The 22,704-nt window shown below is 35.1% G+C and overlaps 3 protein-coding genes and 2 long non-coding RNA genes across 9 annotated transcripts; 4 read left to right on the top strand and 1 right to left on the bottom strand.

Annotated features, from left to right (window-relative positions):
* Positions 1-1,663: 1,663 nt before the first annotated feature.
* Positions 1,664-3,802, top strand: LOC147840057 (uncharacterized). Of its 3 annotated transcripts, XR_015513897.1 has the most exons (4): positions 1,664-1,790; positions 2,268-2,305; positions 2,362-2,828; positions 3,082-3,802. XR_015513897.1 is itself a non-coding variant. In XM_087291182.1 (3 exons), the coding sequence occupies exons 2-3, from the start codon at positions 2,280-2,282 to the stop codon at positions 3,224-3,226; spliced, it is 891 nt and encodes a 296-aa protein (XP_087147308.1). In that variant the 5' UTR covers positions 1,664-1,790; positions 2,268-2,279; the 3' UTR covers positions 3,227-3,802. The 3 variants fall into 3 exon arrangements, 2 of the variants coding, with proteins under 2 accessions (XP_087147308.1, XP_087147307.1); XM_087291182.1 differs by having other exon boundaries at positions 2,362-3,802; XM_087291181.1 differs by having other exon boundaries at positions 2,268-3,802.
* LOC147840056 (uncharacterized) lies at positions 2,621-4,310 on the bottom strand. The gene is made up of 2 exons (XR_015513961.1): positions 3,119-4,310; positions 2,621-3,035 (listed from the first exon to the last, which is right to left on the bottom strand). It is a non-coding gene; the product is annotated as an uncharacterized LOC147840056 (long non-coding RNA).
* A 3,273-nt stretch (positions 4,311-7,583) lies between these two features.
* Positions 7,584-12,333, top strand: LOC147840055 (uncharacterized). 2 transcript variants are annotated; one of them, XM_087291192.1, is made up of 3 exons: positions 7,584-7,710; positions 8,079-10,506; positions 10,674-12,333. In XM_087291192.1, exons 2-3 carry the CDS (start codon positions 10,452-10,454, stop codon positions 11,492-11,494), a joined length of 876 nt encoding a protein of 291 aa, XP_087147318.1. In that variant the 5' UTR covers positions 7,584-7,710; positions 8,079-10,451; the 3' UTR covers positions 11,495-12,333. The 2 variants fall into 2 exon arrangements, with proteins under 2 accessions (XP_087147318.1, XP_087147317.1); XM_087291191.1 differs by lacking the exon at positions 10,674-12,333 and having other exon boundaries at positions 8,079-9,529.
* Positions 12,334-14,574: 2,241 nt separating this feature from the next.
* LOC147833202 (uncharacterized) lies at positions 14,575-15,859 on the top strand. The gene is made up of 2 exons (XM_087291219.1): positions 14,575-14,705; positions 15,007-15,859. Exons 1-2 carry the CDS (start codon positions 14,633-14,635, stop codon positions 15,711-15,713), a joined length of 780 nt encoding a protein of 259 aa, XP_087147345.1. The 5' UTR covers positions 14,575-14,632; the 3' UTR covers positions 15,714-15,859.
* A 2,681-nt stretch (positions 15,860-18,540) lies between these two features.
* On the top strand, positions 18,541-21,040 carry LOC137488056 (uncharacterized). 2 transcript variants are annotated; one of them, XR_015513946.1, is made up of 3 exons: positions 18,541-18,671; positions 18,981-20,206; positions 20,286-21,040. It is a non-coding gene; the product is annotated as an uncharacterized LOC137488056 (long non-coding RNA). The 2 variants fall into 2 exon arrangements; XR_015513947.1 differs by having other exon boundaries at positions 18,981-20,231; positions 20,308-21,040.
* Positions 21,041-22,704: the final 1,664 nt, after the last annotated feature.

The following is a 22,704-nucleotide window of genomic DNA, read 5'->3' as shown; positions in this document are numbered from 1 at the left end:
GCTAAATTGTCCCTTGTATGTGTGTGAAAGAGAGTGTATGGATGTTTCCCAGTGCTGGGTAGCAGCTGGAAGGGCAGCCACTGCGTAAAACATATGCTGGATAAATTGGTGGTTCATTCCACTGTGGCAACCTCAGATTCATAAAGGGACTTAGCCGAAAAGAAATGAATGATTATGCATAGAAGATGTTGACAGATGTTTAATATCTCTGCCTCTGCTGATTTCACTTTTGCACACATTATACAGTATCAGTTTGTTTTATCTGCAGCTCCACTCACTGTAAAATTCTTCCACAAAGAACATGAAGTTTTTTTTTGTTTTTTTTTTTGACTGGTGGAGGACCAAGAAATGGCTCAGCAGCAGTCTCACTCTTTTTCTATTCGGGTGCCCAAATGTATTTGAGGAGTTTCAAGTTAATAAAAAGTGACGGGAAGCTTTGCTAAGGTTAACTAGCCTATAGCATATTACTTGCTGTCTGCAAAAGACAGTAATGTAGACGTACCATATAACTCCCATAAGTGCATAATATGCGACACAACTGCACAAGCATCGTTTTAACCTTTATAAACAAACGTTAACGTTACTCTGTCAAAAGTCTATTGTCTAAATTACCGCGCTAACAGAGCTAACGTTGCGTAAACAGAGAGCACCCGATTGCAAACTTCAAAAATGCAGCGTAATGGAATATCAAACTCCGCTACAAGTTTATAAACTGCATCTGGAACCCAATTAAGGTACAAAAATCTATTTATCAAAAATAGTGATGCAATGAAGTATTTTTTTCGCTCAGCCGAGCCTTCTCTGTCTGCTGCTGTGGACAAACTTGTGCGAGACAGCTTTTACCTCCGCCCCGCCCTCCGACGTAGCGTCTCTCTCTCTCTCTCTCTCTCTCTCACTCACTCACGCGGGCATGCACTGTGGTCCCATGAGGAAACGCTGCTTTTTGATATAGTGTTTTTCTTGCTCCTGAATACAAATAATTTTTCAAGTATTTGTTCGAAATAAGTATTCATAAAATCACGCTATTCGTGCCTTTCCGAATACCGTATTCGGGTTCGGCTCCACCCTTAATATATATATATATATATATATATATATATATATATATATATATATATATATATATATATATATATATATATATATATATGTGTGTATATAATAATATATAATTAAAATAAAATGCTGATAATGGAGAATAGTAGGCAAAACATGTTTTATATATATTCTAACGCGGAAGAAAGTAGTTCCTCGTACAAAAGGGTTTTTGAGACTCTCCTTATTTGATTTTGTTTTTATATACACAATTATTGTTGTCAAACTGTTGTATAAATGCAATATTACACGAGTAGCAGTGCGATATGGCTGTATATGAGCATTGGTTGGGACACTAAGGCATTCCGTCTGTGGCCTCCTGCCAATGCACGCCTCCCACCAGTGCCGATATACAGCTATATTGCACTGCTACTCATGTGATATTGCTCATATATATATATATATATATATATATATATATATATATATATATATATATATATATATATAAAAGAGATAGGAAAATGACTGAAGAATTTCTACTATTGGCGGTCTGCTCCTCCCCTGTAGTGAAGCTCCTCCCCCTCATCAGTTCAGCTATAAATACTGGAATATTCCCATCAAACACAAGTGAAGACGAGCTTCAGACCATCAGGAGGAAGTGAAATCTGCAAAGAGTTTACTGAAGGACGGAGAGAACATGAGTGATCCAGAACCCTGCAGAATTAAACTGGAAGAGACTGAAGAACAAACAGGTTGGTGTTTATTGCTGATTCTTCATTATTCAGGCTAAAGAACAACAAGGATTAAAAACTTTAATCAGTTTATTTGTTTATGTGCACTAGGAAATGTTTTTTTTTTTAAAAATAGAAAAATAACTTAGCTTTATTGGCAGTGTAAAATATAGAGACTGTATCTTTTGCAATTTGTAAAAGATTAATTTAACATTTACGATCATAAGACCAAACTAAGTATTAACCAAGGAGATTTGTTTTGTTCAGATTATAAAATTTCTAAATAAAAGTAATAAAATCCTAATTTTTAATATGTTGCAAAAATTGTCCCAATGTCCTGATACTGACATTGGGAAGGATTTAAAACGCTGCACACCACTGAAAGTTTGTGATTCTTCTGTAATTTGAGTCATTTTAATTTTTCATATTTTTTTTTCTGTGTTCTTTGTTTACTTGCTAATTTATTCATTTATTTATTTATTTTTACAATTTATTTAGACCTTAAAGAGAATGAGAAGAGGGAAGAGCAGACACTTGTAAAGGCAAGGAAAACATATCATTTACTGACTGAAGGTTTTTTATCAAGGAAAAGTGGAGACCGAAATGATTTTACCTGCAGTCAGTGTGGAAAGAGTTTCAGAGCCAAACAAAGTCTTAAGATTCACATGATGATCCACACTGGAGAGAAGCCATTTACCTGTACTCAATGTGGAAAGAGTTTCAGACAATTATCAAGCCTTAATCTACACATGATGATTCACACTGGAGAGAAAACACACAAATGTGATCAATGCGGCAAAACATTTTTGAGGGCTTCAGAGCTGAAGAACCATCTTAGAGTTCACACAAAGGAGAAACCGTATTCCTGTTCTGAGTGTGGAAAGAGTTTTACACGGATAACAAATTTAAGAACACATCAGAAGATCCACACTGGTGTGAAAGAGTATATGTGCTTTGAGTGTGAGAAGACTTTCATTACAGCTGGAGAATTGAAACTGCATCAGATGAATCACACTGGAGAGAAACCTTACAAGTGTTCACACTGCAATAAGAGATTCAGTCTGCCAGCAAACCAGAAAACACATGAGAGGATCCACACTGGAGAGAAACCGTATAAGTGTTCACACTGCGACAAGAGATTCAGTCAGTCAGGAGACATGAAAAGACATGAGAGGATTCACACTGGAGAGAAACCGTATAAGTGTTCACACTGCGACAAGAGATTCAGTCAGCCAGCAAACCTGAAAACACATGAGAGGATTCACACTGGAGAGAACCCGTATGAGTGTTCACACTGCGACAAGAGATTCAGTCAGACAGGACACCTGAAAACACATGAGAGGAATCACACTGGAGAGAAACCGTACACATGTGATCAGTGTCTGAAGAGTTTCGTACAGTTGATTACTCTTAAGAAACACATGAAAATCCACACTGGAGAAAAGCAGCACACTTGACATCAATGCAGCAAAACAGTTTCTCATCAGGAACGAGTGTTTCATGTGTGAATATGAGAAAATACAGGTGTGAGTGGGGAAAGTCTGTCCAGTTGTTTGTGGATTTTCTCTTATCAGTGATTTGTTTACTCTGAGATTCAAGATTCTCTCCTGTTTTACTACATTTATTGTGTTCGACAGAAAAACCGAATGGTGTATTTTAATGATTTCAGTATTAAAGGTCAGTATTGATAGACTAACACTTTAATAAATGTTATAATTGAAAACATGAGTTTAAATTCATATTCCCAAGTAGAAATGTGTGTTTATTTAGTTCTCTGTATATTAATAAATCAAACCCTGTTAAATATAAAACAATACAATTTATCAGCACATCTACAGTATTCTCTGTGTGTGCAGCATGATTCCAGCACCATTAAATCAGTATAAAACAACCAGCATAGTTATAAATGTAGGATTATTCATCTTCGCACATGTTTTATCATTTAGCAATAGATTGTATTGTACTGTTTAATCTTTGCTGTAATTATTTTCTAACCTGTAGACTTGAAATAAAGTTTGGATGAAAGAGTGAAACTCAGTTGTCTTTATTTTTTAAGCGGGCAGATCAGTGGACACTTCTGAATGGCTTGTTTAATGGCCGTTAATAGTCTGAGGCTCATCACTATAATCAGAGCTGCTGAAATCCTCAATAGTTCATGTCAATAGTGTCTGTTTTCACCTCCTTCATTATGCTGATGTCTTCACATGTGTAAATTCCCCAATTAAGCTCATTTTGAGTCAACAGACTCCATTAAACAACACAATCACCTATTGAAACCAGTGTTGGTGTCATGAATGTGGTACTTAAAAACAGATTAATTTATATTGGCAAGTAGAAATGTTTGACCGTCATTTTGTGATTTTCTTTTTTATTGTGAAATAATGCCGTTAAATGTGAAACAATACTATTTATCATAACATCTACAGTATTAGTATCTGCAGCAAGCTTCCAGCACCATTAAAGCGTTATAAAATAATCAGCATAGCTCTAAACAGTTTTCTTTTGTCTTAGCATGAATTATATAGCAGTATATTTCATTTTACTGTTTAAACTTTGCTGTCAAAATCAGTGGACATTTCTGAATGGCTGGTTTAATGGATGTTAATAGTCTGAGGCTCTGAACATTAACCTCTTAAGGCCCAACTTGTTTTTTTACATGCATTTTTTTATTTCTCTTTGCTATTTGGGCTTATTGGAAGCTAAATGGAATAAAAATGTCCTCTTTTGATATGAGGTACTTTTAGAGAAAAAATATGTCTATATATGTGGACTCGTGATCCCAATTTACATGAAACACTTTTTCCTGATTGTTTTTAATGCATATATGACATAGAATTTTTTTTATTGCTTAGACCAGGGGTGTCAAACATACGGCCTGCTGGCTTAAGCTTGTGGTCCTCAGCGATCCTACAGGTGGGCCACAAGAAAATTAAAGTTAACTCTTAATTTAATAGTATAATTTTTGGATTTCATTATTTATATGCTATATTAAAATGAACGTAGTAATGCAGTTTCTCCAGTTCTGAGATTTATTATTTCAAACTAGGCACAAAAACAGCCTCATTCCTTAATAGTTGATATTCAGTCAGTTCAGCTTAAAGCAGAAGCTGCTCTTTTGCAATCTCCCTGTTGACCTGTGGTTCTCTTTGAATCTGTAGGTTAAATAATAATAATAATTATATATATATATATATATATATTAGGGATGAGTGGAGCAGCCGGTATTTGTATTTGTTGAAGGGGGAAAAGTATTTGTATTTGTTGAGGGGAAAAAGTATTTGTATTTGTATTTGTTGAGGGGGGAAAGTATTTGTATTTGTATTCGAGTAAAATTCAAAATGGCGCAAAAATATATATTTTTTCTATTACACTTCTAATTTACGTTATAGTGAAAGTATTGTTTAATTATACCCATTATATAAATTATAGACATGCAATATTGGTTGTTGTTTTTGAACATGTGACAAGAAATGTCATTGAAAAGAAAATAACATAGAAGCCATTATCTCACCCATGGTTAAACCAACAACTAATAAAATACCATTGTGAATATTATGAACCCCACCACCACCGTTCTTGACACTGAATAGACAGAATAAAAACAAATAATACTTCAAAAAAACTGTTCTTCTTCTGAAAGAACTTCTTTCCAATGGACAGAATTCCAAAAACTAAAATTAACTAAATAAATCTAAATAAACCCCTGCCTGGGAGATCTGGCAGAACAAAAGTATTCTATATAATACTAAAAGATACAGGCCTGCTATTGTCATCTGCCTGCCACAAAACAGACACAAAGTTTGTTTTTTTTATGTTTGAAACTGACTTGCTGGGGCAGAATGTGGCTGTGTTGATGGTTTGGTGCTTGTGGAGGATTTAGCAGAGCATAGCTGTGCTGATTGAGGGGATTGATGCTTGTGGGGGGTTCACAGACAGTATCAGGAGAGGATGCTTTTAGTGCATGTGATAATACATTACATAGAAGGTTGCGCAGTGGCACAGTGAGTACCACTGTCGGCTCACAGCAAGAAGGTTGCTGGTTCGAGCCCTGACTGGGTTCTCCCCATGTTGGCGTGGGTTTCCTCCGGGTGCTCCGGTTTCCCCCACAGTCCAAACACATGCAATACAGGTGAATTGGGTAAGCTAAATTGTCCCTATATTGTATGTGTGTGAAAGAGAGTGTATGGATGTTTCCCAGTGCTGGGTAGCAGCTGGAAGGGCAGCCACTGCGTAAAACATATGCTGGATAAATTGGTGGTTCATTCCACTGTGGCAACCCCAGATTCATAAAGGGACTTAGCCGAAAAGAAATGAATGATTATGCATAGAAGATGTTGACAGATGTTTAATATCTCTGCCTCTGCTGATTTCACTTTTGCACACATTATACAGTATCAGTTTGTTTTATCTGCAGCTCCACTCACTGTAAAATTCTTTCACAAAGAACATGAAGTTTTTTTTTGTTTTTTTTTTGACTGGTGGAGGACCAAGAAATGGCTCAGCAGCAGTCTCACTCTTTTTCTATTCGGGTGCCCAAATGTATTTGAGGAGTTTCAAGTTAATAAAAAGTGACGGGAAGCTTTGCTAAGGTTAACTAGCCTATAGCATATATCTTGCTGTCTGCAAAAGACAGTAATGTAGAGGAACCATATAACTCCCATAGGTGCATACTGTTCGACACAACTGCACAAGCATCGTTTTAACCTTTATAAACAAACGTTAACGTTACTCTGTCAAAAGTCTATTGTCTAAATTACCGCGCTAACAGAGCTAACGTTGCGTAAACAGAGAGCACCCGATTGCAAACTTCAAAAATGCAGCGTAATGGAATATCAAACTCCGCTACAAGTTTATAAACTGCATCTGGAACCCAATTAAGGTACAAAAATCTATTTATCAAAAATAGTGATGCAATGAAGTATTTTTTTCGCTCAGCCGAGCCTTCTCTGTCTGCTGCTGTGGACAAACTTGTGCGAGACAGCTTTTACCTCCGCCCCGCCCTCCGACGTAGCGTCTCTCTCTCTCTCTCTCTCTCTCTCTCACTCACGCGGGCATGCACTGTGGTCCCATGAGGAAACGCTGCTTTTTGATATAGTGTTTTTCTTGCTCCCGAATACAAATAATTTTTCAAGTATTTGTTCGAAATAAGTATTCGTAAAATCACGCTATTCGTGCCTTTCCGAATACCGTATTCTGGTTCTGCTCCACCCTTAATATATATATATTTATATATATATATATATATATATATATATATATATATATATATATATATATATATATATATAATGTGTGTGTATATAATAATATGTAATTAAAATAAAATGCTGATAATGGAGAATAGTAGGTAAAACATGTTTTATATATATTCTAACGCGGAAGAAAGTAGTTCCTCGTACAAAAGGGTTTTTGAGACTCTCCTTATTTGATTTTGTTTTTATATACACAATTATGTTGTCAAACTGTTGTATAAATGCAATATTACACGAGTAGCAGTGCGATATGGCTGTATATGAGCATTGGTTGGGACACTAAGGCATTCCGTCTGTGGCCTCCTGCCAATGCACGCCTCCCACCAGTGCCGATATACAGCTATATTGCACTGCTACTCATGTGATATTGCTCATATATATATATATATATATATATATATATATATATATATATATATATATATATATATATATATATATAAAAGAGATAGGAAAATGACTGGAGAATTTCTACTATTGGCCGGTCTGCTCCTCCCCTGTAGTGAAGCTCCTCCCCCTCATCAGTTCAGCTATAAATACTGGAATATTCCCATCAGACCACAAGTGAAGACGAGCTTCAGACCATCAGGAGGAAGTGAAATCTGCAAAGAGTTTACTGAAGGACGGAGAGAACATGAGTGATCCAGAACCCTGCAGAATTAAACTGGAAGAGACTGAAGAACAAACAGGTTGGTGTTTATTGCTGATTCTTCATTATTCAGGCTAAAGAACAACAAGGATTAAAAACTTTAATCAGTTTATTTGTTTATGTGCACTAGGAAATGTTTTTTTTTTTTAAAAATAGAAAAATAAATTAGCTTTATTGGCAGTGTAAAATATAGAGACTGTATCTTTTTTAATATCATATTTTTAATATGTTGCAAAAATTGTCCCAATGTCCTGATACTGACATTGGGAAGGATTTAAAACGCTGCACACCACTGAAAGTTTGTGATTCTTCAGTAATTTGAGTCATTTTACTTTTTCATAATTTTTTTCTTTGTTCTTTGTTTACTTGCTAATTTATTCATTTATTTATTTTTTACAATTTTTTTAGACCTTAAAGAGAATGAGAAGAGGGAAGAGCAGACACTTGTAAAGGCGAGGAAAACATATCATTTACTGACTGAAGGTTTTTTATCAAGGAAAAGTGGAGACCGAAATGATTTTACCTGCAGTCAGTGTGGAAAGAGTTTCAGAGCCAAACGAAGTCTTAAGATTCACATGAGGATCCACACTGGAGAGAAGCCATTTACCTGTACTCAATGTGGGAAGAGTTTCAGACAATTATCAAGCCTTAATCTACACATGATGATCCACACTGGAGAGAAACCATTTACCTGTACTCAATGTGGGAAGAGTTTCAGAGTTTTATCAAACCATAATAAACACAAGCTGATCCACACTGGAGAGAAAACACACAAATGTGATCAATGCGGCAAAACATTTTTGAGGGCTTCAGAGCTGAAGAACCATCTTAGAGTTCACACAAAGGAGAAACCTTATTCCTGTTCTGAGTGTGGAAAGAGTTTTACACGGATAACAAATTTAAGAACACATCAGAAGATCCACACTGGTGTGAAAGAGTATCTGTGCTTTGAGTGTGAGAAGACTTTTATTACGGCTGGAGAATTGAAACGGCATCAGAGGATTCACACTGGAGAGAAACCTTACAAGTGTTCACACTGCGACAAGAGATTCAGTGTGTCAGGAGGCATGAAAAGACATGAGATGATTCACACTGGAGAGAAACCGTATGAGTGTTCACACTGCGACAAGAGATTCAGTCAGCCAGAAAACCTGAAAACACATGAGAGGATTCACACTGGAGAGAAACCGTACACATGTGATCAGTGTCTGAAGAGTTTCGTACAGTTGATTACTCTTAAGAAACACATGAAAATCCACACTGGAGAAAAGCAGCACACTTGACATCAATGCAGCAAAACAGTTTCTCATCAGGAACGAGTGTTTCATGTGTGAATATGAGAAAATACAGGTGTGAGTGGGGAAAGTCTGTCCAGTTGTTTGTGGATTTTCTCTTATCAGTGATTTGTTTACTCTGAGATTCAAGATTCTCTCCTGTTTTACTACATTTATTGTGTTCGACAGAAAAACCGAATGGTGTATTTTAATGATTTCAGTATTAAAGGTCAGTATTGATAGACTAACACTTTAATAAATGTTATAATTGAAAACATGAATTTAAATTCATATTCCCAAGTAGAAATGTGTGTTTATTTAGTTCTCTGTATATTAATAAATCAAACCCTGTTAAATATAAAACAATACAATTTATCAGCACATCTACAGTATTCTCTGTGTGTGCAGCATGATTCCAGCACCATTAAAGCATTATAAAACAACCAGCATAGTTATAAATGTAGGATTATTCGTCTTCGCATATGTTTTATCATTTAGCAATAGATTGTATTGTACTGTTTAATCTTTGCTGTAATTATTTTCTAACCTGTAGACTTGAAATAAAGTTTGGATGAAAGAGTGAAACTCAGTTGTCTTTATTTTTTTAAGCGGGCAGATCAGTGGACACTTCTGAATGGCTTGTTTAATGGCTGTTAATAGTCTGAGGCTCATCACTATAATCAGAGCTGCTGAAATCCTCAATAGTTCATGTCAATAGTGTCTGTTTTCATCTCCTTCATTATGCTGATGTCTTCACATGTGTAAATTCCCCAATTAAGCTCATTTTGAGTCAACAGACTCCATTAAACAACACAATCACCTATTGAAACCAGTGTTGGTGTCATGAATGTGGTACTTAAAAACAGATTGATTTATATTGGTAAGTAGAAATGTTTGAATGTCATTGTGTGATTTTCTATTTTCAGTATATTGAGAAATCATACAGTTAAATATGAAACAATACAATTTATCAGATCATCTACAGTAACCGTGTGAGACTGAAGTAAACAATAATATGAATATCGTGAACACATTAAAGGTGTTTATTTGCTGAAATTTATATTGAAATCTGTTTTATTTTTATTGTGCAAAGTATCTATGTAAGGCTTTTCTGCATGTTTTAATGCTGTAATGTTTCAATAATTTTCCATTATAAATGTGTCAAGGTCACACGATGACCATCAGGAAGCACACAGAGTCTCATTTCTCACAGTACACGTTCTCTGTTCCCCTGAGTTCTCCAAAAGTGTAATTCATTCAGTGATATAAAATATTTATTTTTACATATGAGAGGCTATATTTTCAGTTTAGGCTTGTTTTGCGCTAGTTTAATTGGCCGTTGGGTGACTTTTGTTGTGAAAACCTGACAACTCTGGTAAAGCTCCTCCCCCTCATCAGTTCAGCTATAAATACTGGAATATTCCCATCAGTCCACAAGTGAAGACGAGCTTCAGACCATCAGGAAGAAGAGAAATCTGCAAAGAGTTTATTGAAGGACAGAGAGAACATGAGTGATCCAGAAACCTGCAGAATTAAACAGGAAGAGACTGAAGAGCAAACAGGTTGGTGATTATTCCTGATTTTCCATTTATTTGAGTTTTTTTTATTCTAACAACAAAAAAAATCTGAACGCTTAATGAGTTTTAATTAAAGTGAGTTTGCCTATGTTTTCAGTCTGCTTTCACATTTTGCTCAGATTTTTTACTTAATTTTTTGTTATTCTTCTCAGACCTTAAAGAGAATGAAGAGAACAAAGGTGATAAACGTTTTGGAGACGAGAAGTACTTTACCTGCAGTCAGTGTGGAAAGAGTTTACGAAGCAAAAACAGTCTTAAGATTCACATGAGGATCCACACTGGAGAGAAACCATGCACATGTACTCAATGTGGGAAGATTTTCAGAGATTTATCAGACCTCAATAAACACATGATGATTCACACTGGAGAGAAAACTCACAAATGTGATCAATGCGGCAAAACATTTTACAGGACTACAGAGCTGAAAATCCATCTTAGAGTTCACACAAAGGAGAAACCGTATTCCTGTTCTGAGTGTGGAAAGAGTTTTACACGACGGTCAAATTTAATACAACATCAGAAGATCCACACTGGTGTTAGAGAGTATCTGTGCTTTGAGTGTGAGAAGACTTTTATTACAGAAGCAGGATTGAAACGGCACCAGAGGACTCACACTGGAGTGAAACCTTACATGTGTTCACACTGCGACAAGAGTTTCAGTCTGTTAGAACCTTTGAAAAGACATGAGAGGATTCACACCGGAGAGAAACCGTATACATGTTCACACTGCGACAAGAGATTCAGTCAGACAGGACACCTGAAAACACATGTGAGGATTCACACTGGAGAGAAACCGTACAAGTGTTCACAATGTGACAAGAGATTCACTCAGCCAGAAAACCTGAAAACACACAAGAGGATTCACACTGGAGAGAAACCGTACACATGTGATCAGTGTCTGAAGAGTTTCTCACAGTTGATTACTCTTAAGAAACACATGAAAATCCACACCGGAGAAAAGCAGCACACTTGACATCAATGCAGCAAAACAGTTTCTCATCTGGAACGAGTGTTTCATGTGTGAACATCAGGAAATACAGGTGTGAGCTGGGTTGGGTAACTGGTATCTATGTAACTGATGTGCACCGGGTTGAATCAGCAAATGAATTTCGGTGCCACTGGTGCTGCGACAAGGATGTAAGAAGCATCAAAGGGTACATAAAAGACACACATAGTTGTGTCACACCATCTCTAAACATTTGAACAACTTTGAGGTATTCAGATACTGTTGGTGATGTAAGCGGTTTGTTTCTGTTGCTTAAGGAACGTATGAACGTAGGCAAATTGATCAAATTAGCTTAAACTAAACATTCTGAAGTATGACTGTATTTTACAAACAAGGATTCTGACTAACCAACGTTAAGCAGATACTTTTCAAAAGTTTCATTTAAGGAAAGAAACAAGGCAAACTTAATGAAACATTTGAGAGCGCATGATCAACTAAGGAGTCACAATTGAATCAATCAAGGCAGAGGGATGTCCTGTCTTTGACAGCTTGCTACATCATCTGCCACTTTCACTGAGTATGTTTACATGGACACCAATACTCTGATTTTGATATATCTATCATGTAAACAGCCATTTTTGATTACCTTAAAGGACCACAGACACCTGCGTCACGAAATGCAGAGGTTTTTACTTTCCATTCAGCGTGCAGTATCAAATTCCATCAAAATAAAACTCTTCCACCAGCACCGGTATCAAAATAACCCAAAAACGATTCTCAACCCTAGGTGTGAGAGAGTGAGTGTGGAAAGTCTGTCTATTTGTTTTGTGTATTTTGTTTCATCAATAAATTTTCTTTACTCTGAAGTTCAAGATTCTCTCCTGTTTTATACATTTGCTTTGTATATATTAATAATGTCAGCTGGGGGACAGATATTACATGGCACCATTTTTTTAAATAACTTTTATTGCCTCTCTCTAGCTTTTAGTCTCAGATTTACTTTATTATTTATGTATTTTTCAATTCTTGTCCTCAAACTGTTCTTCTATTTGGTCTCACAGAAAACGGCCAGCCAGTGTTCACCTTTACAATTATATTCAAAATAGGACAAGTTTTTATGAGAATTTTTAAAAGCATGAATATTTTACTATCAGCTGTCTGTCTATGGAGATATTTATGTGTGATCAAGATAACTGCATCCAGCTTTCATGGTGATCTACTTGCTTCTAAATTAATCTTAGACACCACATGTTTTCATCAAATGTGTGTCAAAACCATTTAAGGACAAATAATCGTTTTAAAATAGTTATTAACTCTGTTTGAGTTAGCAACAGTAACCAAGGGGGGTGGGGCTTATTGATCGGCCAGTACCGGTATTGCTAAACTAATAATGAATGTAGTAATTGAAAACAGATTAATTAAATTTTATATTCCCAAGTAACAACATTTGACCGTTGATTATATTTTCTGTGTGCATAAAAAAACCAAACCATGTTAAATATAAAACAATACCATTATCAGCACATCTACAGTATTCTCAGTGTGTGCAGCAAGCTTCAAACACCATTAAATCAGTATAAAACAACCAGCATAGTTATAAATGTAGGATTATTCGTCTTCTCATATGTTTTATCATTTAGCAATAGATTGTATTGTACTGTTTAATCTTTGCTGTGTTTATTTTCTAACCTGTGGACTTGAAATAAAGTTTGGATAAAAGAGTGAAACTCAGTTGTCTTTATTTTTTAAGCGGGCAGATCAGTGGACACTTCTGAATGGCTTGTTTAATGGCCGTTAATAGTCTGAGGCTCATCACTATAATCAGAGCTGCTGAAATCCTCAATAGTTCATGTCAATAGTGTCTGTTTTCACCTCCTTCATTATGCTGATGTCTTCACATGTGTAAATTCCCCAATTAAGCTCATTTTGAGTCAACAAACTTCATTAAACAACATAATCACCTATTGAACCCAGTGTTGGTGTCATGAATGTGGTACTTAAAAACAGATTGATTTATATTGGTAAGTAGAAATGTTTGACCGTCATTGTGTGATTTTCTATTTTCAGTATATTGAGAAATCATACAGTTAAATATGAAACAATACAATTTATCAGATCATCTACAGCACAGGTGTCAACCTCAGTTCCAAAAGGGCCGCAGATCTGCACAGTTTAGTTCCAACCCTAATTAAACACACCTGATCAAACTAATTAAGTCCTTCAGGCTTGTTTGAAACCTAAAGGTAAGTGTGTTGGAGCAGGGTTGGAACTAAACTGTGCAGAGCTGCGGCCCTTTTGGAACTGAGTTTGACACCCCTGCTCTACAGTAATAGTGTGAGACTCTGAAGTAAACAATAATATGAATATCGTGAACACATTAAAGGTGTTTATTTGCTGAAATGCATATTGTAATCTGCTTTATTTGTATTGTGCAATGTATATATGTAAAGCTTTTCTGCATGTTTGAATGATGTAACGTTTCAATAATTTTCCATTATAAATGTGTCAAGGTCACACGATGACCATCAGGAAGCACACAGCATCTTATATCTCACAGGAAACGTTCTCTGTTCTCTGAGTACGTTTTTCTGAGGTAACGGAATTTGATGAACCGTCTTGAGGACACCCTTCACATGCAAGCATTGATGCAAAGACAAAGAATCTGCTGTCATCAGTTTGAACCAAAGAAAGATATGCTGGCCTTGTTTAATACACACGTGTGATAATAATCACCAAGATGTAGAGTAGAATCAGAATGGGTCTGTACATAGTTCATTCAAACAGTTCTAAAAAACACCACAGCCAGCTGAAGGATTTGGTTCTTCAGCTGTCAATAGGAAGATAAGATGATTTCATTTAAGAAAACTAAATGTTTACCATTACTAACAGTGATTAAAAAGACACTGTAAGTCATTCAGTGATGTAAAATATAAATTTTTACATATGAGAAGGCTTATTTTCAGTTTAGGTTTGTTTTGCGCTAGATTTATTGGCCATTGAGTAACTTTTGTTGTGAAAACAAGCCTGGTAAAGCTCCTCCTCCTGCTGTAAAGCTCCTCCCCCTCATCACTTCAGCTATAAATTCTGGAATTTTCCCATCAGTCCACAAGTGAAGTCGAGCTTCAGACCATCAGGAAGAAGAGAAATCTGCAAAGACACAGTTTAATGATGGACAGAGAGATCATGAGTGATCCAGAACCCTGCAGAATTGAACAGGAAGACACTGAAGAACATACAGGTTGGTGTTTATTGCTGATTCTACATTACTCAGGATAAAAAACAATAATAATTGACTATTGTGTAAAATATAGGAACTGAATCTAATTTGCCTGGTACTTCCATTAATAAAATGTTTAATAAACATTTAATATCATAAAACTAAACAAAATTTGACATGAAGGTTTTTAAATTATAACTAAACAAATCTAATTCAAAACCTGATATTGGTTTTAAGAATGATAAAAAATACCCACATAAAATTTTAATTCAGATATTTTTATGATTTGCTAAACTTTTTTTTTGTACTTTTATACTTTCAGACCCGAAAGAAAATGAGGAGAGCAGAGGCCATAACTTTCTAAAATCTGGAAAAAAGACTCATTTAATGACTGAAGTTATTTTTTTAATGCAAAGTGAAGACACGAATGATTTTACCTGCAGTCAGTGTGGAAAGAGTTTGAAAGGCAAAAAGAGTCTTAAAATTCACATGATGATCCACACTGGAGAGAAACCATTTACCTGTACTCAATGTGGGAAGAGTTTCACACAATTATCAAGCCTTAATCTACACATGATGATTCACACTGGAGAGAGACCACACAATTGTGATCAATGCGGCAAAACATTTTACAGGACTACAGAGCTGAAGATCCATCTTAGAGTTCACACAAAGGAGAAACCGTATTCCTGTTCTGAGTGTGGAAAGAGTTTTACACAGCAGACAAATTTAAGAACACATCAGAAGATCCACACTGGTGTGAAAGAGTATCTGTGCTTTGAGTGTGAGAAGACTTTCATTACAGCTGGAGAATTGAAACAGCATGAGAGGATTCACACTAGAGAGAAACCGTATACGTGTTCACACTGCGACAAGAGCTTCAGTCAGCCAGGAAGCCTGAAAACACATGAGAGGATTCACACTGGAGAGAAACCGTACACATGTGATCAGTGTCTGAAGAGTTTCTCACAGTTGATTACTCTTAAGAAACACATGAAAATCCACACTGGAGAAAAGCAGCACACTTGACATCAATGCAGCAAAACAGTTTCTCATCTGGAACGAGTGTTTCATGTGTGAACATCAGGAAATACAGGTGTGAGAGAGATGAGTGTGGAAAGTCTGTCCAGTTGTTTTGTGTATTTTGTTTTATCAATAAATTTTCTTTACTCTGACGTTTAAAGTTCTCTTCTTTTACCACGTTCACTTTGTAGGGCAGCAAACCAGAATATGGTATATTTGAATAATTTCAGCTGGGGGACAGATATTACATGGGATAGTTTTTAAATTAATTTGCAAACTCCAGCTTTTTGGTCACATTTTTCAGTTCTTGCCAAATTGTTCTTACGGGTGCTGGAAATCCTGGAAAAAGCTTGATTTTTAATGTTGTGTTTTCAAGGTAAGAAAAGTGCTTGGATTTTTGACAAAGTGCTTAAACCTGCTTAAATTTAAATTTGCAGGGCTCGAAATTGTGACTGTTTTGGTTGCATATGTTCACAATTTTATCTATGTGACCTCAAAATATATTTGAGAGCATATGTGCGAGTACATTGTTCAAAACTTGTCGTGTGACCAGTTTTCATTGCAAAATGTTCACCTCATCTGTGTATTTATGGAGCTAATAATCAGCCAAAACAATCTGAATTGGAATTGTGTTAAATTTAATTATTAACTATTGTAAGTTAATAATACTGATTATGTCCTATTAGAAATGTTTTATATTTCTATTTCTTAACTTGATTATTGAACATCTGAAATTTAAAACAACTTAACTTTTATAGACTTTTCAAACTTCAGAATTTTTTGTTTAAAACCATTTAAGGACAAATAGTCAGTTTTTAAATAGTTATTTACTCATTACTAACTTAACAGTAACCAATGGGGGTTGGGGTTATTGAAAGGTCAGTATCAGTATTCATAGACTAATATTTTAATGAATGTAGTAATTGAAAATTGAAATAGTTTGGTGACTCCCGAAAATATTTACAAAGAGACAGGCAAGTGCACTGAACATTCTTATATTAAGCAATGTGTTAACTTATTCATTATTCAATATTCATCTTTAATAAAAGTAATGAGACACAGGATGAAGAGAAAAGGATAAACGTTGATCCATGATGAGACGGATTGGAAGGTAGAAATCTAAATGCTTCAATAGACTTACACTTTAATGAATATAGTGATTGAAAACAGATGCGTTTAGATTCATATTCCCAAGTAGAAATGTTTGACTTTCATTGTGTGTTTATTTAGTTCTCTGTATATTTAAAAAAATCAAACCCTGTTAAATATAAAACAATACAATTTATCGCACATCTACAGTATTTTTTGTGTCTGCAGCAAGCTTCCAACACCATTAAAACATTATAAAACAACCAGCATAGCTTTAAACAGATTTTTTTGACTTAGCATATGTTTTATCATTTAGCAATATACTTCATTACACTGTTCAATCTTTACTGTAATTACTTTCTATAGTGTTGACAGCTTGAATTTTAGAAAATACATGGACAAAATAGAGAATAAAACTCGGTTGTCTTTATTTTTTAAGCGGGCAGATCAGTGGACACTTCTGAATGGCTTGTTTAATGGCCGTTAATAGTCTGAGGCTCATCACTATAATCAGAGCTGCTGAAATCCTCAATAGTTCATGTCAATTGTGTCTGTTTTCACCTCCTTCATTATGCTGATGTCTTCACATGTGTAAATTCCCCAATTAAGCTAATTTTGAGTCAACAGACTCCATTAAACAACACAATCACCTATTGAAACCAGTGTTGGTGTCATGAATGTGGTACTTAAAAACTGTTTGACCGTCATTGTGTGATTTTCTATTTTCAGTATATTGAGAAATCATACAGTTAAATATGAAACAATACAATTTATCAGATCATCTACAGTAATAGTGTGAGACTGAAGTAAACAATGTAAATATCGTGAACACATTAAGGGTGTTTAATTGCTGAAATTTATATTGAAATTTCAATATAAGGTAAGATGATTTCATTTATGAAAACTGAATGTTTACCATTACCCACAGTGATTAAAAAGGACATTGGAAGTCATTTCGTGATGTAAAATATAAATTTTTACAGATGAAATGCCATATTTTTAGTTTAGGCTTGTTTTGCGCTAGTTTGATCAGAGTATTGGAATCCTAAAGCTAATGTCAATACCTTTTTTAAAAATTTTTAAAGACCTTCTCAGAATATTTTAAGACCTCATCGCTACTTCAGGCATTAAACATTTAACTTAAACAGTTAATTAAAAAATCAACAGAGCACAACCATGCAACAGCACTCAGATAAGCTCGGAAGAAACAAAGCTTGAAAGAATAAATGACGCGGTTGTTTTCAGCGACAGGTTTCAGTCACTGTTTAAACTCGTCTTTTTCCAGGAAGGAGTACGCAAACCTACATGTTAACATTTTGCCGTCTGTTAGGCTGTATGGTTTCACTACATGTGGAGAGCATCACATCACCTTCCTACGTTTGTCGCAAATACGTGACATCACCCGAACGGAGAAGCTTGACCGGATGCACACCAGCCTGAACCATTGTTAATATTAAAAGGAAAATAAATATATTAATAGTTTTTTAGAGACAATAACTTTGGACAACGCTTGAACAAAATTTAAGACCTCATAAAAACACAATTAAGACTTTTTAGGGCCTTAATTTTCTCATAACTGATTATCAACTTTTAATACTTTTTAAGACCCCACGAACACTGCTGATTGGCCATTGAGTAACTTTTGTTGTGAAAACCTGGCAACTCTGTTAAAGCTCCTCCTCCTGCTGTGAAGCTCCTCCCCCTCCTCTTTAGCTATAAATTCTGGAATTTTCCATCAGTCCACAAGTGAAGACGAGCTTCAGACCAGCAGGAAGAAAAGAAATCTGCAAAAACACAGTTTAATGACGGACAGAGAGATCATGAGTGATCCAGAACCCTGCAGAATTAAACAGGAAGAGACTGAAGAACAAACAGGTTGGTGTTTATTGCTGATTCTACATTAACTGGGATAAAGAACAATACAGGAACTGAATCTAATTTGCCTGGTACTTCCATTAATAAATTGTTTATTAAACATTTAATATCATAAAACTAAACTAAATTTGACTTGTTGATTTGTTTTACATTTACTAAAGGTTTTTAAAATACAGGTAAAAAATATAATCCTTAATATGTTACAAACCTGATTTTGGTTTTAAGAATGACAATAAAAATGCATACTTAAAAAATATATATTTTTATAAATTGCTAAACATTTTTTCCACTTTCTTTTTTTGCTTTCAGACCTGAAAGAAAATGAGAACAGAGGTGATAACCTTGTAAAATCTGTGAAAAAGACTCATTTAATGTTTGATGGTATTTTTTTTAATTCAAAAAAGTGAAGACAAGACTTGTTTTACCTGCGGTCAGTGTGGAAGGAGTTTGGGATGCAAACGCAGTCTTAGAGTTCACATGAGGATCCACACTGGAGACAAACTATTCACATGTGGGAAGAGTTTCGGGCAATTAGCAAAGCTTAATGAACACATGCTAATTCACACTGGAGAGAAAACACACAAATGTGATCAATGCGGCAAAACATTTAATAGGGCTCCAGACCTGAAGATCCATCTTAGAGTTCACACAAAGGAGAAACCTTATTCCTGTTCTGAGTGTGGAAATAGTTTTAAATGGCAGTCAAGTTTAAGAAAACATCAGAAGATCCACACTGGTGTGAAAGAGTATATGTGCTTTGAGTGTGAGAAGACTTTTATTACGGCTGATAAATTGAAATGGCATCAGATGAATCACACTGGAGAGAAACCGTACAAGTGTTCACACTGCGACAAGAGATTCAGTCTGCCAGGAAACCTGAAAACACATGAGAGGATCCACACTGGAGAGAAACCATATACGTGTTCACACTGCGACAAGAGATTTAGTCTGTTAGGAAACCTGAAAAAACACGAGAGGATTCACACTGGAGAGAAACCGTACACATGTGATCAGTGCCTGAAGAGTTTTACACAGTCAGAGCATCTTAAGACACACATGAAAACCCACACCAGAGAAAAGCAGCACATGTGACATCAATGCAGGAAACACTTAGCTTAGCTAATAGTATTGAACCTATAGACATTTGCTAAAAACAAAAACTTACCCTCGGATTGCTAACTCTTACCAATAAACCAACTTTGCTGCTCTTTTACTGGTATATACATTTCTGTAGAATAATGATAATTAACAAAAATATTTTCATGAAATAGTTCAACAAAGTAGAACACTGCAAAAAATGCTGGGTTACACTGCAAAAAATGCTTTTCTTGCTTAGATTTTTTTGTCTTGTTTCTAGTCTAAATATCTAAAATTTCTTATATCAAGAGGCAATTTCGAGACAAGCAAAACATATTTTTTTGTTTTGAGAAATAATATGCCAATAATAAGTGAGTTTTTCCTTAAAACAAGCTAAATAATCTGCCAATGGGGTAAGCAAAATAATCTTGTTTTTTCTTTTGACGTAAGATTATTTTGCTTACCCCATTGGCAGATTATTTTGCTTGTTTTGAGGAAAAACTCACATATTATTGGCATATTATTTTTCAAAACAAGAAAATATGTTTTGCTTGTGTAGAAAACTCTTCTTGATTTAGGAATTTTCAGATATTTGGACTAGAAACAAGAAAAAATATTTAAGAAAGAAAACCATTGTTTGCAGTGCACCTGGAGTACCTGGATTTTTTGTCTTGTTTCAAGTCCAAATATCTAAAGATTCTCAAATGAAGAAGAATTGTCTAGACAAGCAAAACATATTGTCTTGTTTTGAGAAATAATATGCCAATATTAAGTAAATTTTTCCTTAAAACAAGCAAAATAATCTTATGTCAAAAGGAAAAACAAGATTATTTTGCTTACCCCATTGGCAGATTATTTTGCTTGTTTTATGGAAAAACTCACTTAATATTGGCATATTATTTCTCAAAACAAGACAGTGTGTTTTGCTTGTCTAGACAATTCTTCTTGATTTGAGAATCTTTAGATATTTGGACTCAAAATAAGACAAAAATCTAAGTAAGAAAAGCATTTTTTTGGACTGTATATGAAATAATCATACAGATTATTCTTTTGCACCGACATTGGCTGCTGGCATTGCTCATGTGTCAGGCATCGGTCAATAAAATAGCTTTATCCCTGCCCTCTGCACTCATCATTACAAGTATAAGTTGAGTTTTGCTATAGAAATCTCGTGAGATGTGTAGGAAATGGGAGGATTTGCAGATGTGGAGCAAAATCTGAGAGGTTGTGAGTGCCCACTTGTGGTTGTAGAGCAAAACTGCAATAAAGTGCTGAGGTAAATTTGCCAAACATATTTGTGTCTGTCATTTTTTTGTGTTTGTGAATGACATTTTACAATAAATAACTTCAAATTCAAAACACAGGTTTTTAAAAAATATATATTCTGGGTGTGTGTGGAGTCTTAAAAAGTATTAAAAGTTGATAAATCAATTATGAGAAAATTAAGGCCCTTAAAAGGTATTAAAAAGTCTTCATTTTGTTTTTAGGAGGTCTTGTTCAAGCGTTGTCCAAACTGGTTGACTCCAAAATCCATGTACGACTTCTTCGTACATGAATTACTCAATTAGCTGGATTTGGATAATGACTATTTGACACGATCCAGGGGTCCGTTCTTCGTACCTTGCTTAAATGATCTAAGATGATTAGGCAAATCCTGGATCTTTTAATCTGGATAACTGATCTCTGGCTAATTTGGTTCTTCAAACAAGTTTGTGAATCAGATTAAAATGTCTGGATGAACTTATCTGAGATCGCTGCGTGTGTAGTAAAGGACAGATCTATAGATCCTCGAAATCATGATCAGCAATGCAATGATTGGCTGACGGCACAGCAGCGTAATGATATCATCTAATTAATATTCAATTATCCATGTGAGCAAAATTACATCCAATTCATTGGAAACGGTTTGTTGAATATGATACGGAATAACTTTGATTGTAATATGATGAAATATGAAATATGATATGCAATAACATTACACCTTGTTGTGGGCTGCATGCTTGGCCCTTTCATGTGTCAAGAGCAATTTATTTAGTTGTAGACTTAGAGCGGATTTTCCTTATTATAGTAGCCTTAGTAGTAATAGTAGCCGTTTTTTAATCAGTGTAAAGAATAACTGGATGTTTACAAAAGCATTTTGATATTGGTAAAGGTGTCTGCAACTTTTATGAAGCATCAAATCACCGTCATATTACCTGTCAAAACATGTTTATGACTGCATAAATGTATTATTGCTTTTGAAAAGTCACATATTGTGGATGTTTGTTTTCATACACAAGTTGTACTAAAGCGATCTAAAAAAGTTCATATCAATAAGTTTTCTCTTTGCACCACCAGGTGGCAGTCTTTCATTTTGGGGGTGCAGATTGCATAAGTTTATTAACATATAACATTATTTTATTAATAACTATAACTTTATATATAGTTAAAAAATAATAATTTTCCCAAGTGTAAATAACTACTACTGTAAGAAAATATCAGAATTCGAGACTTTCTCTATTATCTTTGCTTGAATCCTGTTTATATGAATTGAACCTACTCCCGACCAGGTTTGAGCTAGCAGAACTGTTGCTATGACAACAACTCTCAGATCAGTTTTGAAGAACGAAACGATCCTGGATCATGTCAAATCGTCAACATCCAAATCCAGCTAATTGAGTAATCCACGTACAACGAACGGACCCCAGGTGAGTCCGGCCAAGCTCCTCTGCAGTGTTACCAATTAAGCAATATATTTAGCAACTTTTCAGACCCTCTTAGCGACGAATTTTCAAAAAGCGACTAGCAACAAATCTAGCGACTGTGTGTTACCGGTGATTTTTATAGACTGTATTTGTTTTTGAAATACTATTTGTGCTCATTTAAGAGGAAATGAGTTTTGTTTAAAATAAAACACGCAGGACGTCCGGGCATGTATTATTAAGCGCATTTGTCTGTTTAAACACACACCCGAATC

The sequence above is a fragment of the Danio rerio genome, chromosome 17 (assembly GCF_052040795.2).
Source record: "Danio rerio strain M-AB ecotype USA chromosome 17, GRCz13ab, whole genome shotgun sequence".
NCBI classification, from domain to species: Eukaryota; Metazoa; Chordata; class Actinopteri; order Cypriniformes; family Danionidae; genus Danio; species Danio rerio.
Note: the sequence above shows the minus strand (reverse complement) of the source record. Positions and strands in the feature narration are given on the sequence as shown.